This window comes from Lipotes vexillifer, unplaced genomic scaffold (assembly GCF_000442215.2).
Source record: "Lipotes vexillifer unplaced genomic scaffold, Lipotes_vexillifer_v1.1 scaffold1129, whole genome shotgun sequence".
In the NCBI taxonomy this organism is placed as follows: Eukaryota; Metazoa; Chordata; class Mammalia; order Artiodactyla; family Lipotidae; genus Lipotes; species Lipotes vexillifer.
Window position 1 is genome coordinate 1,981,124 of NW_006789022.1, and position 18,864 is coordinate 1,999,987.

An 18,864-nucleotide genomic window follows, 5' to 3' on the forward strand; every position below is an offset into this window, starting at 1 on the left:
CCCCTTTCCCCTCCCCCTCCCCGGGGTTCCTCTGGCCCATGTAACAGATCAGCTCTAAGTAGGTCAAGGAGAGCTTTGGGCAGCCGTGGCTCCGGCTCCTTCCCTTCCCTTGCACGTGCCTGGCAACTCCTGCAAGCTTAGCCTGCCTTCACCAAAGGGACTTCGCTCTCCTTGCTGCGTCAAAAAGATATTTCACGTTAAAATTCAATGGGGAGATGTTAACCAGCCAGTCCGAATAAGGCTCGTCAGAATGCAAGCCGCTCAAACAGGATGAACTTTGCCCCGCTCTGCGCAGGGTCTTGACCACAGCTGGCAGCGACCAGCTGGCACATTTTAACAAGGCTGGATGTAAACGGCTGGCCCCCCCAGCACTTGCACGATTTCCCTGGAACCTGTGCCACGGGACACTTGTTCCAGGGGTCCGGACCACCCCTGCTGGCCCCCCTGGTTCTCGGCCTTTAGGATTTCAACATCTTTACTGAGTAAGTCATATGCTGGTTTAGCTGCATTCTTAGGAACGCCTGGTCCTCTAGCAGAGCGCTCTTTGATTTTGTGAGTTGCAGACTATTTTTTTTTTTTTTTAAGGTTGGGGACCACAGTTTTATAAATTTATTTATTTTTGTTATGTTGGGTCTTTGTTGCTGCGCGTGGGCTTTGCGGCGAGCGGGGTTATTCTTCCTTGTGTTGAGCAGGCTTCTCATCACGGTGGCTTCTCTTGTTGAAGAGCACAGGTTCTAGGTGCGAGGGCTTCAGTAGTTGTGGCACATGGGCTTAGTTGCTCCGCGGCACATGGGATCTTCTTGGATGAGGGCTCGAACCTGTGTCCCCTGCATTGGCAGGCGGATTCTTAACCACTGCGCCACCAGGGAAGCCCTGTAGCCTATTGCTAAGAAGAGTAATTTTAGGTGGATGCAAGGAAAAGCTGCGGGGTGTGTAAGTGAAACCGTGCGTGGATTTTGGCAAAATCCCTCTCATTTCACTGTAAAACACGGTGGCAGGATTTGGCCGGCAATGTGCAAACACACCGTGCAGTCAGAAGCTTTCTTTTCTGCTTCTGTGGATGAGACACGCACAGCCTGAGATCAGAGTAGCCAGTGCTGGCCATGGTTTTAACAAACCCCTGAATTCTCCTGAAACGAGAGGCAGTGTGGTTTGATGGTTACTCACACAGATTCGGGAGTAGGCTGTCTGGATTTGAACTCCTGCTGTGCCCAATCTGTGTGGCCTTAGAAAAGGCATTAAGCCTCAGTTTCCTCCTCTGTAAAATGGGGGTGATAATAGTTCTGATCTCATAAAGCTTTGTGAGGACTAAATAAGTTTATGTAGATCACTTGTAACAGTCCCTGACAAGCAGTGAATGCCTGTTATTAATGTCACCATCCTCATCATCAACATCATCATCATCATTTTTTTTGACCATGAGGACTGTGGGAGACACATAGGGAACCCCAGAGACCAACTTGAGAAGGGCTCATAAGGAGTGGGGTTCGGTCCAGGGTCAGATCAGGCAGGGATAGATGTTTGAAGGACAGGCACTAAACTGTACACCATGGAGTGAGGCTGGTGTAAATCTAAGACAAAATGTGATTCATCTTTTCACATATAACTGATGTTGCTTGCCAGTTTTAACAAAGAACTCTTATTTTTTGAGGAAGAACATCTGTAATGCAGATGTCAGGGGGTCTGGACCTTTGGACTCTCTCCCCATCTGTGCTATTTGAACGAAATGAAGGAGGGTTTTGCGGGGAGGGTGAAGGTGGGGCTTCCAGGCTCCTGGTTACTTCCTGTCCTGCTGGAGTCGCTGTCTACCACGGGCTTATGATTTCCTATGGTTCTATCCTGGCTGGGTCTGTACCTTGGAAACTGAATGTCAGCCCCCAGCCTTTCTTTACACAAACACACACACACGTGCTCACACACATATGCACCATTTGCCTAAATCCTAGAGGCTTAAGGAGACAGAGGGCATGTTTTCCTGTAGCCATGAGAACATGCCCGGGTGGAACCGGACAGCCTTGCTTGCTGGATGCCCTTGCCTCTGGGTTCACTGGGCAGCCTCCGCCTTACCCTCTCTCCGCAGTTTTCTCCCGCCCCAGGATCATCCTGTCTTCTCTTTTGCTGCTGTTTCTCCTGCAAAAACTGGTGTCCTCAGGGTCTCACCTTGGCCCATGTGACCTAGCCAAGGGAGTTTCCTAAGCCAAGACAGCTGTACCCCTGAGAAGTCAGTTCTCAGCTGTGAGGGCACGTGTAACTGGTGCTCCATTAGCACCTCCTCAGGGACCCAGCTGGGCACACAGCCTCAGCAGGGCCCCTGCCACCCACTGAGCCTGAAGGGACACGCATGGCTCCTGTGGGTGCCCTGCCCCCACCCTCTGTGCCAGGCCCAGGACCCCAGCGCAGCATCGCCGGGCTTTGGGTTGGGACCAACACTGTCCCCAGCCCACATGAGACGAGGGAGAGAGTTGCACTGGGGGCCTGGGGGTGCATCCCTCCTCTGTCCCTTGTTTCCACTTCTCTCTTGGCTTCATTCTTGCTGCAGATCTGTTTCCTCCACACAGGGGGAAGCGTGGCAGCCATCACCCCAGGATGTCAATTCTTCCTGCTCCACCTCCAAAGAGGGCTGATTTTCTTTCTCCATTTTCCTTAGAAATGTCCCAGGAGAGGGCTTTGGTGGACCCAGTGAGGGCCCAGAGAACACGATGATGCCATGGGGAGGGAGGGGCGTGGGCGGGTAGCGAGTTCTGACATCTGTGCCAGGAGGAGGGGGTGGGAAAGGGGGTGTTTGTGGATGGGTGGTGGGCCCACACTCTAACTTGGGGGTGCTTGGGGCTGTCCCCATGGACCCCAGGAAGGGTCAGGCTTTTGGTAGGTGGAGGCAAACGGAATGGAAACCCCACTGAACTACGGGACGTTCTCTTCGGCCTCCTCACTCTCTTCTCTCCCATTCATTCATTCATTCATTCGTCATTCATTCACCCAACAAACAATTATTGGGTACCTTGAGTTGGGTGGGCCCTGGAGCAAAGCTCTGGGCATGTGGTGAGAACAAGACAGAGGCATTGCAGCCTGCAGGGTGGAGGGAGGGGCCACATCTCTACTGGCTCCCCGACCACTAATCTCATGAAGACAGATTCTAAGGGTGATGAAAGAAACCAAGAGGGTGTGGAGGCAACAGGGAGGGGTGGGCGGGGGCCCCCAGCTGGCGGTCAGGATGGCCTCGGGAAGGAGCTGAGCATCCAGGCTGGTGAGGCTGGAAGAGAGTGGCTTGCCTCCTCCAGACGCTGTGGCCCAAATGCTGTTGCTTTCAGCAACTGAGCCAACGTTGAGCATTTTGGAGATTTCACATAAAAATTGTGACCTCTGACTGATTGGCAGCCCTGGGCTCACAAGCTCCAGGGCGGCAGTGGCTGGGTCTGGGTGGTCACGGCCCCCACCCCCACTGGGTTCTCCACCTGCCTCGTCTCCCCAGATGTGTGAGTTCACAACCCTCACTCTCCCCTAGGGGAAAACACGTCACCCGTCTCAGTAACACGCCGCCAGGCGGTCATTCAGACACACCGCACAAAGTCTCCTCGGCAATTCCTCTTTCAAATTCCACTCCTAACCTTTCAGCAAATCCGAAGGGCTCTTCCTGCAAATCACGCCCCCACTTCCCTGACCACTCCTCCAGGGGGTACTGCTGGCACCCCAGGCGAGCCAGTCACCTCCTGCCCGGGCGTAGTAGCCCTGAATGGGTGTCCCTGCCCCAGTGCCCCGCCTGGTCACCCATTCCCTTCTCCCAGCCAGAGCATCTTCCAGAATCAGGTCAGATCCCATCAGCCCTCCACTTAAAGCCTTGCATGGCCCCTTCTCACCAAGAGTAGAGTCAACAGTCCTCCTCACAGACACTGGCCCTAGGGACTGAGCCCTGCCACCTGCGTGACCCCAGAGCCCACTCTGTCCCCCATACTCGTGCCCCTGGGCTACACTGGCCTCCTGCCAAGCACCTGTGGCCTCAGTTGAGCTGGGAGCTGTCCCCCTGCAGATTCGTTGCTGCCTGAGGTTTGCTTTCAAGCTTAATGAATGAATAAAGGGGAGAAAAGGAGCAAACCACAGCCACGATCAACCGTCGACGAGGTTGTATCTCAAACACGTAACACTGTTGTTGAAAGAAATGGTTGAAGACTACCGGATTCCATGCTGTTGTCACCAAACAGCATGCCGTAGAGGGATGTGTGAGTAGGTGGCACATTTATGAGGAAAATACGAGAATGTAGGCTAGCGGTTACCTTGGGTCACAGGTCGGGGGGCCGCCCAGGGGGCTGCTGAGTACTTGCAAGGCCGGATTTCTTAAATACATGAGTGTTTGTTTGATTATAATTTTTAAATTTAATTACAGTTTTCTTGAGGATAATTGACTGTACTTATTTAAGTTTACAAAAAATGTGTGCAATTTAATGTTTTTTGACATATCCACGCACCTGTGAAACCACCTCCATAATCAAGATAATGAATATATCCATCACCCCAAAGATTCCCTGTTGCACCTTGGAAATCCCTCCTTCCCTCCTCTCCCCCTGTCTTGGGCAACCGCTAATCTGCTTTCTGTCCCTAAAGATTAGTTTGCGTTTTCTAACATGTTATAAAAGTACATGTAATTTGTATTTCATTGTATAGATATAGCAAAATTTGTTACCTGTTCATCTGTTGACTGACGTTTGGGTTGTTTCCAGATTTTGGCAGTTGCAAATAAAGCTGCTGTGAACACTCAAGGGCATGTCTTCAAGTGGGCAAATTCTCCCATTGCTATTGGTAAATAAAAAAAGTGGAGTGTCTGGGTCATACGGCTGGCATAGGTGTAAGTTTTTAAGAAACTGCCATGCTGTTCTCCATTCTCACCAACACTTGGTCTTTTAAATTTTTGCCCTTCTTGGGTGTGTGGTGGCATTTTGCGGTTAATTTGCATCTTCCTAATGGTGTGGAGCATCTTTTCATATGCTTATTTATCTTCCCTAGCTCCTCTTTGGTAAAGCATCTGTTCAAACCTTTTGCCCTGTTTTAAAATTGGATGATCTTTTTTTATTGTTGAGTTGTAAGTGTTCTCTATCTTTTCTAGATAGAAGTCCTTTGTCAAATATAGATTTTTCAAATGTCTTCTCCAAAGTTTGTGGCTTGCCTTTTTATTTTTGTAACAGTCTCTTTACAGTCTCTTTGGAAAGCAGAAGTTTTGTTTTATGAAATACAATATATCATTTTTTTCTTCTATAGCTTATTTTTTGTGTTCCATTGAAGATATCTTTGTCAAGCCCAAGGGGGCTAAGATTTTCTCCTGTTTTCTAAAAGTGTTATAATTTTAACTCTTATGTTTAGGTCTATGATACATTTAAAGTTAATTTTGGGGGAACTTCTCTGGTGGCGCAGTGCTTAACAATCCGCCTGCCAATGCAGGGGACACGGGTTTGAGCCCTGGTCCGGGAAGATCCCACGTGCCGCGGGACAACTAAGCCCGTGCGCCACAACTACTGAGCCTACGCTCTAGAGCCCGTGAGCCACGACTACTGAAGCCCGCATGTCTAGAGCCCATGCTCCACAAGAGAAGCCACCGCAATGAGAAGCCCGCGCACCACAACGAAGAGTAGCCCCTGCTCACCGCGACTAGAGAAAGTCCGCCCGCAGCAACAAAGACCCAACGCAGCCAATAAATAAATAAATAAAAAGTTAAAGTTCATTTTTGCATACGGTGCGGAGTAGGGTTGAATTTCTTCTCCCCTCCTTTCTTCTTTTCCTTCCTTCCTTCCTCCCTTCCTCCCTCCTTCTTTCTTCCTTTCTCTCTCTCTTTCTTTCCTGCCCCTCCCTCTTTCTCTCTCCTTTTCTTTTCTTTTCTTCTTTTCTTTCTTTTTTCTTTTCTCTTCTTTTCTATGGCTATCCAACTGTTCCAGCATCATTTGCCATAAAAGATTATCCTTTCCCAATTTAATTCATTTGGCACCTTGACTGAGAATCAATTAATCATTTATGCATGGCTCTACCTGAATTCTTGATTCTATTATATCAAACATAAGTTGTCCAGCTCTGTTCCTCTTTTCTTTTTTAATTAATTAATTAATTTTAAAATTTTATTTCATTTTTGGCTGTGTTGGATCTTTGTTGCTGCGTGTGGGCTTTCTCTAGTTGCGGCGAGCGGGGGCTACTCTTCGTTGCAGTGCACGGTCTTCTCATTGTGGTGGCTTCTCTTGTTGTGCAGCACGGGCTCTAGAGCACAGGCTCAGTAGTTGTGGTGCATGGGCTTAGTTGCTCCACGGCATGTGGGATCTTCCTGGACCAGGGCTCGAACCCGTGTCGCCTGCATTGGCAGGCGGATTCTTAACCACTGCACCACCAGGAAAGTCCCGAGATTTTCTTGCTTTCTTTTTATTTAAAATCTTTTTTTTTAATTTTTAAATTTAATTTAATTTTATTTTTATATAGCAGGTTGTTATTAGTTATCTATTATATACATATTAGTGCATATAAGTCAATCCCAATCTCCCAGTTCATCCCATCCCACACGCCCCCCCACCCAGCCACTTTACCCCCTTGCTGTCCATACGTTTGTTCTCTACATCGTGTCTCTATTTTTGCCTTGCAAACTGGTTCATCTGTATCACTTTTCTAGGTTCCACATATATGTGTTAATATATGATATTTGTTTTTCTCTTTCTGACTTACTTCACTGTGCATGACAGTCTCTAGATCCATCCACGTCTCTACAAATGACCCAACTTCGTTCCTTTTAATGGCTGAGTAATATTCCGTTGTGTATATGTACCACAACTTCTTTATCCATTCGTCTGTCGATGGGCATTTAGGTTGCTTCCATGACCTGGCTATTGTAAATAGTACTGCAATGAACATTGGGGTGCATGTGTCTTTTTGAATTATGGTTTTCTCGGGTATATGCCCAGTAGTGGGATTGCTGGGTCGTATGGTAGTTCTATTTTTAGTTTTTTAAGGAACCTCCATACTGTTCTCCATAGTGGCTGTATCAATTTCCATTCTCACCAACAGTGCAAGAGGGTTCCCTTTTCTCCACACCCTCTCCAGCATTTGTTGTTTGTAGATTTTCTGATGATGCCCATTCTAACTGGTGTGAGGTGATACCTCATTGTAGTTTTGATTTGCATTTCTCTAATAATTAGTGATGTTGAGCAGCTTTTCATGTGCTTCTTGGCCATCTGTATATCTCCTTTGGAGAAATATCTATTTAGGGCTTCTGCCCATTTTTGGATTGGGTTGTTGTTTGTTTTTTAATATTGAGCTGCATAAGCTGTTTATATATTTTGGAGATTAATCCTTTATCGGTTGATTCATTTGCAAATATTTTCTCCTATTCTGAGGGTTGTCTTTTCATCTTGTTTGTAGTTTCCTTTGCTTTCAAAAACTTTTAAGTTTCATTAGGTCCCATTTGTTTATTTTTGTTTTTATTTCAATTACTCTAGGAGGTGGATCAAAGAAGATCTTGCTGTGATTTATGTCAAAGAGTGTTCTTCCTGTGTTTTCCTCTAAGAGTTTTATAGTGTCTGGTCTTACATTTAGGTTTCTAATCCATTTTTACTTTATTTTTGTGTATGGTGTTGGGGAGTGTTCTAATTTCATTCTTTTACATGTAGTTGTCCAGGTTTCCCAGCACCACTTATTGAAGAGACTGTCTTTTCTCCATTGTATATCCTTGCCTCCTTTGTCATAGATTAGTTGACCATATGTGTGTGGGTTTATCTCTGGGCTGTCTCTCCTGTTCCATTGATCTATATTTCTGTTTTTGTGCCAGTACCATATTGTCTTGATTACTGTAGCTTTGAAGTGTAGTCTGAAGTCAGGGAGTCTGATTCCTCCAGCTCCGTTTTTTTCCCCTCAAGACTACTTTGACTATTTGGGGTCTTTTGTGTCTCCATACAAATTTTAAGATTTTTTGCTCTAGTTCTGTAAAAAATGCCACTGGTAAAATGATAGGGATTGCATTGAATCTGTAGATTGCTTTGGGTAGTAGAGTCATTTTCACAATATTGTTTCTTCCAATCCAAGAACATGTTGTATCTCTCCATCTGTATCAGCACTGATTTCTTTCATCAGTGTCTTATAGTTTTCTGAGTACAGGTCTTTTACCTCCTTAGGTAGGTTTATTCCTAGGTATTTTATTCTTTTTGTTGCAAAGGTGAGTGGGATTGTTTCCTTAATCTCTCTTTCTGATCTTTCGTTGTTAGTGTATAGGAATGCAAGAGATTTCTGTGCATTAATTTTATATCCTGCAACTTTACCAAATTCACTGATTAGCTCTAGTAGCTTTCTGGTGGCATCTTTAGGATTCTCTATGTATAGCATCATGTCATCTGCAAACAGTGAGAGTTTTAATTCTTCTTTTCCAATTTGGATGCCTTTTATTTCTTTTTCTTCTCTGACTGCCGTGGCTAGGACTTCCGAAACTATGTTGAATAATAGTGGCGAGAGTGGACATCCTTGTCTTGCTCCTGATCTTAGAGGAAATGCTTTCAGTTTTTCACCATTGAGAATGATGTTTGCTCTGGGTTTGTTGCATAGGGCCTTTATTATGTTGAGGTAGGTTCCCTCTATGCCCCCTTTCTGGAGAGTTTTTATCATAAATGGGTGTTGAATTTTGTCAAAAGCTTTTTCTGCATCTATTGAGATGATCATATGGTTTTTATTCTTCAGTTTTTTAATATGGTGTATCACATTGATTGATTTGCATATATTAAAGAATCCTTGCATCCCTGGGATAAATCCCACTTGATCGTGGTGTATTATCCTTTTAATGTGTTGTTGGATTCTGTCTGATAGTATTTTGTTGAGGATTTTTGCATCTATATTCTGTAATTTTCATTTTTTGTAGTATCTTTGTCTGGTTTTGGTATCAGGGTGATGGTGCCCTCATAGAATGAGTTTGGGAGTGTTCCTTCCTCTGCAAATTTTTGAAAGCATTTGAGAAGGATGTGTGTTAGCTCTTCTCTAAATGTTTGATAGAATTCACCTGTGAAGCCATCTGGTCCTGGACTTTTATTTGTTGGAAGATTTTTAATCACAGTTTCAATTTCATTACTTGTGACTGGTCTGTTCATATTTTCTATTTCTTCCTGGTTCAGTCTTGGAAGGTTATACCTGTCTAAGAATTTGTCCATTTCTTCCAGGTTGTCCATTTTATTGGCATAGAGTTGCTTGTAGGAGTCTCTTATGATACTTTGTATTTCTGTTCTAACTTCTCCTTTTTCATTTCTAATTTTATTGATTTGAGTCCTCTCCTTCTTCTTCTTGATGAGTCTGGCTAAAGGTTTATCAATTTTATCTTCTCAAAGAACCAGCTTTTAGTTTTATTGATCTTTGCTATTGTTTTCTTTGTTTCTATTTCATTTATTTCCACTCTGATCTTTATGAGTTCTTTGCTTCTGCTAACTTTGGGTTTTGTTTGTTCTCCTTTCTGTAGTTCCTTTAGGTGTAAGGTTAGATTGCTTATTTGAGATTTTTTCTTGTTTCTTGAGGTAGGCTTGTATAGCTATAAACTTCCCTCTTAGAACTGCTTTTGCTGCATCCTATAGGTTTTGGATCATCGTGTTTTCGTTGTCATTTGTCTCTAGGTATTTTTTGATTTCTTCTTTGATTGCTTCAGTGATCTCTTGGTTATTTAGTAATGTATTGTTTAGCCTCCATGTGTTTGTGCTTTTTACGTTTTTTTCCCCTGTAATTGATTTCTAATCTCATAGCATTGTGGTCGGAAAAGATGCTTGATGTGATTTCAATGTTCTTAAATTTACCAAGGCATGATTTGTGACCTAAGATGTGATTTATCCTGGAGAATGTTCCATGTGCACTTGAGAAGAAAGTGTAATCTGCTGTTTGGGGATGGAATGTCCTATAAATATCAATTAAATCTATCTGGTCTATTGTGTCATTTAAAGCTTGTATTTTCTTATTAATTTTCTGCCTGAATGATCTGTCCACTGGTGTAAGCGAGGTGTTAAATCCCCCACTATTATTGTGTTACTGTTGATTTCCTCTTTTATAGCTGTTAGCAGTTGCTTTGTGAATTGAGGTGCTCCTATGTTGGGTGCATATATATTTACAATTGTTATATCTTCTTCTTGGATTGATCCCTTGATCATTATGTAGTGTCCTTCCTTGTCTCTTGTAACATTCTTTATTTTAAAGTCTATTTTATCTGATATGAGTATTGCTGCTCCAGCTTTCTTTTGATTTTCATTTGCATGGAATATCTTTTTCCATCCCCTCACTTTCAGTCTGTATGCATCCCTAGATCTGAAGTGGGTCTCTTGTAGACAGCATATATATGGGTCTTTTTTTTGTATCCATTCAGCAAGCCTGTGTCTTTTGGTGGGAGCATTTAATCCATTCACGTTTAAGGTAATTATAGATATATATGTTCCTATTACCATTTTCTTAATTGTTATGAGTTTGTTTTTGTAGGTCCTTTTCTTCTCTTGTGTTTCCCACTTAGAGAAGTTCCTTTAGCATTTGTTGTAGAGCTGGTTTGGTGGTGCTGAATTCTCTTAGCTTTTGCTTGTCTGTAAAGCTTTTGATTTCTCCCTCGAATCTGAATGAGATCCTTGCTGGGTAGAGTAATATTGGTTGTAGGTTCTTCCCTTTCATCACTTAAAGTATATCGTGCCACTCCTTTCTAGCCTGTAGAGTTTCTGTTGAGAAATCAGCTGTTAACCTTATGGGAGTTCCCTTGTATATTATTTGTCATTTTCCCCTTGTTGCTTTCAATAATTTTTCTTTGTCTTTAGTTTTTGTCAGTTTGAGTACTATGTGTCTTGGCATTTTTCTCCTTGGGTTTATCCTGCCTGGGACTCTCTGCACTTCCTGGATTTGGGTGGCTGTTTCCTTTCCCATGTTAGGGAATTTTCGACTATAATCTCTTGAAATATTTTCTCTGGTCCTTTCTCTCTCTCTTCTCCTTTTGGGACCCCTATAATGCGAATGTTGTTGTGTTTAATGTTGTCCCAGAGGTCTCTTAGGCTGTCTTCATTTCTCATCATTCTTTTTCCTTTATTGTCTTCTGTGGCAGTGAATTCCACCATTCTGTCTTCCAGGTCACTTATCCATTCTTCTGCCTCAGTCATTCTGCTATTGATTCCTTCTAGTGTAGTTTTCATTTCAGTTATCATATTGTTCATCTCTGTTTGTTTGTTCTTTAATTCTTCTAGGTCTTTGTTAAGCATTTCTTGCATCTTCTCGATCTTTGCCTCCATTCTTTTTCCGAGGTCCTGGATCATCTTCACTGTCATTATTCTGAATTCTTTTTCTGGAAGGTTGCCTATCTCCCCTTCATTCAGTTGTTTTTCTGGGGTTTTATCTTGTTCCTTCATCTGGTACATAGTCCTCAGCCTTTTCATCTTGTCTATCTTTCTGTGAATGTGGTTTTCCTTCCACAGGCTGCAGAATTGTAGTTCTTCTTGCTTCTGCTGTCTGCCCTCTCACTTTCTTCCTTTCTAGTGTGAGCCCTTAACTATATAAAATTTCCTCTAATCACTGCTTTATCTTCACACCACAAATTCTGACACATGATTTAAATTTTTTTTTATCCAGCTCAAAATATTTTCTAATTTCCTTTGTGATTTCTTCTTTGACCCATGGTTATTTAGAAGTATGTTTTTCAGTTTGAACAGGTTTTCTAGATATGCCTCTGTTACTGATTTCTAATTTAATTCCGTGACAATCCAAGGACATACTTTGCGTGATTTGAATCCTTTTAAATTTATTACATGTGAAGTAAGGCTGGGGACCCGTAGGGGCTCATTGGTGGGGGAAGTATGATCTTTATCATAAGCCACCAGAGGGTTTTAAGCAGACAGGGAATTTGATTTGAATTGGGTTTGATTGGTCTGGTGTGCATCAGGTGTGAAAGAGGGGAAATGGGATGGGGAACTGTGGTTTGAGGTTTCTGAGTTGTCCAAGGAGAGTGGGGAGTTGTCTAAAGTGTCTGGATCTCCAGGGAAGGGTGTAACTTTGTGACAGTGCTGCAGGTATCAGAGCACGGAGGGGTATAGGTGAGGGCGGGGAGCCGGGTGTTCGGGAAAGAGCCCTGGACTGGGAGTCAGGCAGGGTTAGGCGGTGTGACTCTGAGCATGTCACTTCACCTCTCTGGGCTTTAGTTTCCTTACATTTAAAATAGGTGATCAGCCTCAATGATCCCCTCGTTTTAACAGCCTGGGCTGCTGCTTGTATAGGGAGGGTCTGCATGAATTAGGAAAAGGTGACCCCTCAAGATAGACACACAGAAGGGTTGCCCCGAAGCATAAGGCCTAAAATTAAGGCCTAATATTCTGTGCTGCCTTGACATCTGGTGAAACCTGGAGGGTCTCTGTGGTTTATCTGCAGGTCCCCTTCCCCACTCTGCTCCTGTGGGTAAGGTACCCCAGCCAACAACAATTCTCATGGGGGTTGGGGGGTCTTGTCATCCCTGAGAGGTGGGGGTCAGGTCCCTGCCAACCTGTGGAATGATTCAAGCAAGCCAATCACATGGTCCTGTGGAACCAGGGGTCCCCCCGCCACCTTCTTGATACCACGAAGCCCACCTCCCACAGCCTTTGGTGGTTCTCTCTTCTGAGTGCAACCCACGTGAGCCTGCATGGTACACAGTGTCGACCTCCCTTGGCTGTGAGTTTACGTGATTAGCAAACTGCTGTCCATCTTATCTGTGCAGTGTTAGGTTGGGCCTTCCCTAAAGCCACATAACCACAGGGCAGGAGGCCTCCCTCACCAATGGGGGTAAACAGGAAGTGATTAAAACAGCCCCTTGCTTGGAATGAATTCAGCCCCTATTAGGGTAAGTGGCTGAGTTGGCGCAGCCTGGGCTGGGTTTCAGCTCCGTGTGCCTCGTCTACTGGTGCCCGGGGGCAAGGCACACCTGGTTGCCTGTTCCTGGCAGCTCTGGTAGCAGCTTCTATTTGTCGGAATCTGGTCTGTGCTAAGATCTGCTAACCTTGTCACCCAGCCTGGGAGGTAGGTTCCATGAGTCCCATTGTACTGATGAAGACTGTGAGTGGCAGAGGAAAGACTGGAGCTCAGGTCTGTCTGGACCCTGCCCTACGATCCACTCTGGAAGCTGGAAGGTGAGAAGTTCTGAGAAGTGAGAAGAAGTGGGTGGCTGAGTGAAGGTGTGAAGACGAATCCTGGCAGGGAAGGGAGAGAACCACTGTGTTAAAGAAGTGGACCTGGGGGCAGCCATGTTGGGCGTGTCTGTCTGCCGGGGCGTCCTGCGATGCTGAGGTGGGTGGAGAGTCTGGCGGGGCAGGGGGAGCAGAAGTGAGTGGTGATGTGGCCTTCAGCCTCAGCACACAGCTGTGCTGCCAGCTCAGACACACCAAACCCTCAAGGCTGCCCAAATTGCTTCCACCCTCTGATCACAGAAGAGGCAATTCCCACCAGAGGGATCTTTGGCCCAAGGGGCTCCCGCAGGCAGAATTTCTAGAACCAGGTGGTTTCTGTAATGACCACCTCTCGCTGGCTGCCCCTGACTGCTGCTGACCTCCTAGAATAATGAAAAGGGAGAGCAGTTGTGTGCCGTGATGGCTACAGCTCTGAGACTTGGAGGGCAGAAATGGGGGTCAAGTCTTATGGGAATATAAGCTCTATGAGATTAGGGTTTTATTTATGGCTGTTACCCAAAGCATGGGACAGTGCCTGAAATGTAGTATATACACAACAAAAATGAATTAAGTGAAAGAGTAAATTAAGTCTTAGCTTTCCTGTCTCTTAGCTGGGTGTCTTTAGGCAACTTGCTTAACCTCTCTGTGTCTCCATTTCCTTGACAGTGAAATTGGACAGAACAGCACCTTGTGGGCTTGTTGCATGGATCAAATCAGATGCTGTATTAAAACAATAAGGGCTCACTAAGTCCCCACTGTTATCATTACTATTATCATGATCTTGGCTCTTGTTTAGCAAGGAGGGCTGCCTACGAACCCTCTCACCTGAGACACAGCAGCCACACTTACGGAGCACGTGCTGTGGGCCAGGCACTGTCCTTGGTGCTCTCATATAATTACTCACTGAAACCCAAATACAACTCTTTGAGCTACACTGTTTGTTTTTAACACCTGTTTTACCAATGAGGAAGTGGAAACTTAGAGGTGATTCTGGCTATAAAAGAAAGTTGAGGAACTTTCCTTCATTCCTATTCTCTCAAAGAACTACATGAGAATAGCATGGTTTTTTTCCTGGAGGGCCCGAGGGAAGACACCTGATAATCTGTCTGGGCCTGGGCTCCTTTTCAGGAAGCCTTAAGGAGAACTGTTGAGGATCTCTTTTTCTTCTTGTGTCAGTTTGATGAGAGAGGGAAGACACTTGCCTGCGTAGGCAAGGGATTCAGTCTTGGGCAGTCTGGCTGCAGAGCCGGGCTCCTGACCAGTACATTTTCCTTCTACCTGTGAGGCCTCAAAGAAGTCACTTCATCTCTCTGAGCCTCTTGTAAACAGGGAGAGCAATAGTATCTTCCTAGCAGGGTTGTTGTAAAGATTAAATGGTTTCAGAAACATGCTGCCCTGAGCATGGTGTCGGAAATGCTCTGGGCATTGAACAAGCTCGAGCTGCGGGCGTCGTCATGATGACCAGCCCGGCCCTGTTCCTGACCTCTCTGCCCAGGACGTCTCCTGTCTCCGGGCTGTGGTGGACCTGCCACCGTATCTGCAGCCCCACGCAGCTGCATCACTCCCAGGGTGGCCATGGGTCACTCACTGTCTCTCCAGGGCCTGGATGGTGTCAGGGAGTAGAAGTCCCCAGGTGTCCAGGAGGAAGAGGACAACGAGGTTGGAAACGATGGGGATGACACCGTAGGAAGGGGACCCCTGCTGACCTGCTGGACGCAGGAAGACTTCTGCTGTCATCCTGTGGGTAGAGAGGAGGGCTGGGACCCTGTCACAACTGCCACTTCAGAGGGGCTACTTGGCTGGGCCAGGGGAGGGAAAGCTGGGCTATGGGAGTCGCCCTCCTCAAGGGCTCTTCCAACCCCACCTCCTCCATTGAGCCCACCTAGATTTTCCCATCCAAAGGGGCTTCTGCCTCCTGGGAACATCCAGAGTCCTTCATGGGAACTCTCTAGAGCCCACCCTATTCTCCCTGGTCTCAGGTAATTTGGAGGCTTGTCTCCGCTAGGCCACGGAGCTCCCAGTCAACAAAATCAATAAATGTGTGTCAAAAAAAAAAGAAAGAGTGGACAAGTGAGTGAGTGAGCACCGTGGGTGAGGCTGGGCCAGGCCTCTGGGGGCTGGGGTCCAACCCTGCTCCTCAACTAAATCCTTGGCCATCCTAAGCCTCAGTCTACCCAACTGTCCAGTGCAGGGGTGGTCTAACTCTAGACCACTGGGTTCCGAGGAGGTGACCTGGGGCTCTCTTGGGGCAGAGAGGGGACAGTGGGAGGCAAGCAGAGTCCCCACTACCCCGGGTAGCTCTTGGTCTCCTCACCAGGGCTCTTATAAGATTTCACCTGAGCAGAGAGCTGTGTGGCTCGAAGCGGTTTCCAGTCCAGAGGCCTCCCGAAGGCTCTCCGTGGGGCCGCCTCCAAGCCTGGACTCTTGGGGAGAGGCTGTTTGCGGAGGCCCTGGCTGAGCAGGTGCCTTTGGGGGAAGGACTCCAGGGCGTCTGCTCGGTTCCATGTCGGCGCTGGGTCCCCCTCTCCCACTGCTGTGTGTCCCTGGGTGCCCAGCCCCTCTCTCTACCCTCACCATGGGCCCTCACAGGGGTGTCCCTTTTTCGCCCGCCCCAGGCCTGGCGGCCCCTCCTGAGCCCAGCCGGCAGCCCAGCCTACCGCAGTGAAGTTGGGAAGAGTTCCGGCTTGTAGACCATGATGCAGGTTAAGCTGATGCCAAAACATCCCTTTCCCAGAACAGACAAGATCACATGCAGGTTCTGAAGATCTAGGCAGAGGAAAGGGTGAGGGTGGGGTCTGCTCGGGAGGGTCCCCAGGAGCCTGGAGCAGAGTGACTGGGTTCTCCCACAAGGCTGCTTTGGGCTGAAAGCAGGTCCCGGGCAGTGTGACCCGGTGCCAGGCTGCCCCAGGCCAGGTGGTGATGCAGTGCAGGATGACATCCTGGTGGGTGGGCCAGGGGTGGGGTGCAGAGCAAGAACCCAGCCAGGTCTGGGGTTGGTGAGCCTGGGGGCAGCTGCGGGTGGCACTCGAGGGGTGACAGTGCCAGGGCTCCTTGGGCCCTGAGGGTGCTTCTTCCCTCATAGGAGAGGGTCATGCCAGGCCCAGGCCCACAGCAGGGGCCCTGGGGTGCCCAGCTACCCAGAAGCCTTCCCACCACTCCTTCCCACCACCCCTCAGCCTGCCTGTGAGGCCCCTGCTTCCACAGGGAGCCTTAGCTGGGAAGCCAGGGTGCAGGTCGTAAGCCAGCGGTGGGCCTGGGCCTCACTTCCCTTCCCGCACGTGGTTGGGAAGAGTCATAAACTCTCAAGTGCTCGTCTTTGGAGTTTTTCTCAGAGCGCTGCATCTCACTTAGAGTTTGGGCTCCTGACTGGTTCTCCATCCTCACCCCGCCCCTCCCAGCAGCTGGTCCTCTCTTGCCTCCCTCCTGGCTTTGCTGCCACCACGGGACACCTGTCCCTGCCCCTCCCCAGTCACCCACCTTGAGCAATAAAATGAGACACGGAGAGGGTTTCTGGGGCCTCACAGCCTCAGTCAGAAAGAAGAGTGAGATCAGGGCCCATCCCAGCTTCCCCAGTGCTCTGCCTCTTGCTTCTTCTTTTCTTTTTTAATACAGATTTTTTTGTGTCATTAATGCACCCACATTTTATAGTATCTGCAGTATGAGGTTTTTAATTTTTTTAATATAAATTTATTTATTTATTTATTTTTTGGCTGTGTTGGGTCTTCGTTGCTGTGCGCAGGCTTTCTCTAGTTGTGGCATGCAGGCTTCTCACTGCGGTGGCTTCTCTTGTTGTGGAGCATGGGCTCTAGGCGCGTGGGCTTCAGTAGTTGTGGCGTGCAGCTCAGTAGTTGTGACGCACAGCTTAGTTGCTCCGCAGCATGTGAGATCTTCCTGGATAAGGGCTCAAACCCGTGTCCCCTGCATTGGTGGGCGGATTCTTAACCACTGAGCCACCAGGGAAGCCCCCTTTTGCTTCTTTTTTTGTTGGCCATGTGGGAATCAACATGGGGTCAAACCTGGGTCCCCGGCAGTGGAAGTGCAGAGTCCTAACCACTGGACCGCCAAGGAAGTCTCCCCTCTCGCTTAGTTAACAAGAGGAAACACCACACACACTCGGCCTGGTGCCTCTCCTGCCTCACTTGGAGCCCCTCTCAGCCTCCCGGACCTGTCTTCCCACTGCAGACTTGGCCTCTGGCTTGAAGTCTGGTCCAGGCCTGGCTCTGTTGCTTGCTGATGAGGGATCTCGGGCACCTGGCTTAGTCTCTCTGAGCCTCAGTTTCCCCAGGAAAATGGGTGGGGGGCTGGTTGGGCTGTGGCAGTAATGGTGTTGGGCAGAGCCGGGGCGCAGTGGCCCCTGCCCATCCTCGGGGCCGGGGGAGGGGAAGAGGCTGGTGGTGGTGTGGTGCAGTGGACAGGCCAGCAGGCGCCCGGGCCGGCAGCCCCTCAGCCTTCCCTCCCGCTGCCCTGGCTGCACCTTGTGGGACCAGCATGTTGGCCAGGATGGCAAAGCCAGCCACAGCCAGGGAGCCGGCCAGGGTCGTGTGGCGGCCAAAGAACCTGAGTTGGAACGTGGTGCTGATCCGGGCCCGGAAGTCCGCGGCTCCAAAGAGGACCTGGAGGAAGAAGATGCTGCTCCCCAGGTTCTGCAGGAGGAGGACTAGCCCATAGTAGGAGAGGGTGAGGGACAAGCTGTGGGGCGAATCCAGAGGTCAGGTCCCTGCACCATCACCTACGCCGGGGCCTCACCAGGACAGCACCACCAGCCCAGACCCCCGGGCAGCCTGGTGAGTGCAGGATGCATCTCCCCGGGGTCAGGTTGTCCCAGGAAAGGGTGGGGAGGGCAGTGGCCCCATCCATTCCACGTGTGGGCCTTGGGTGTTAGCCTTGGGTGTCGGCCATGGTGGGGTGCCTCTTAGGCTCCCTCTCTACCAACCAGCAGGAAAACATGGGTCAAGCTGACCTGCCCCTTCGCCAGGCTCTAGCACCCTCTGGCTTTGTTTCCTGTTCCCAGTCGTGGCCGGGAACCATGATCTGGGTCCCACTTTACTAGCCATGGACCTGGGCAAGTCTCTGCCTGGCCCTCTCTGGACGCGTTTGTTTGTCTTGAAACATAGGATTAATAATAGAATGGGGTCTCAGTGGAGGATGCTGGCCTTCCCCCTTCAGTGCCCAGGGAGTTCTGCCCCCCAGCTGGGGAGAGCATCCCATGGCTGGTCTACACGGTCCAGAGAGATGACTCAGAAGGGCCACCCCAGCTCCCAGGCCCCCAGGCTGGGGCCTGGCTGTGACGGCATCACCACGACTTCTCCCCTGCCCCTGCTGCTTCCTGCCCTCCCTGGCCCCTCTCTGCTTCCATGAGAGGTGATCCCTAGAGCCCCCTCTGTGAACTTCCTGCTCATGGACCTCCAACTCAAAGTCGGCTTCCCAGGGGACCCCCTGACACAGGCTCCTGAGTAGCTGAACTTACAGTAGCTGAATTTCTACACCTTGGAGATTGAATCTGGCTCCACAAGTGGCCTTGGTGGGAAATTATTCTCCACCACTTTTCCAATCTGTCCCCATCCCTGCTTCTCCCAACCCTCCCCTTCAGCGGCACCTGACTGACGTCTTCCGGAGACATCTGGCACCACCAGGCCAACAACTGTAGAGAAAAGCTGCGATTCCTGCAGAAACGCAGAGCTTCCTGAAGTTTGTGAAAGTGACTTGACAAGGGCCAGGCTGGAGCTGA

The 18,864-nt window shown here is 48.3% G+C and overlaps 1 protein-coding gene across 1 annotated transcript in view; it reads right to left on the bottom strand.

Moving 5' to 3' along the window:
* The window catches only part of LOC103078861 (solute carrier family 22 member 11), a 45,847-nt gene that overhangs the window by 17,741 nt on the left and 9,242 nt on the right, over window positions 1-18,864 (bottom strand). The window contains 2 exon segments of the mRNA XM_007462052.1: window positions 15,794-15,902; window positions 17,611-17,825. Of these exon segments, the coding sequence (XP_007462114.1) occupies window positions 15,794-15,902; window positions 17,611-17,825 (324 nt within the window).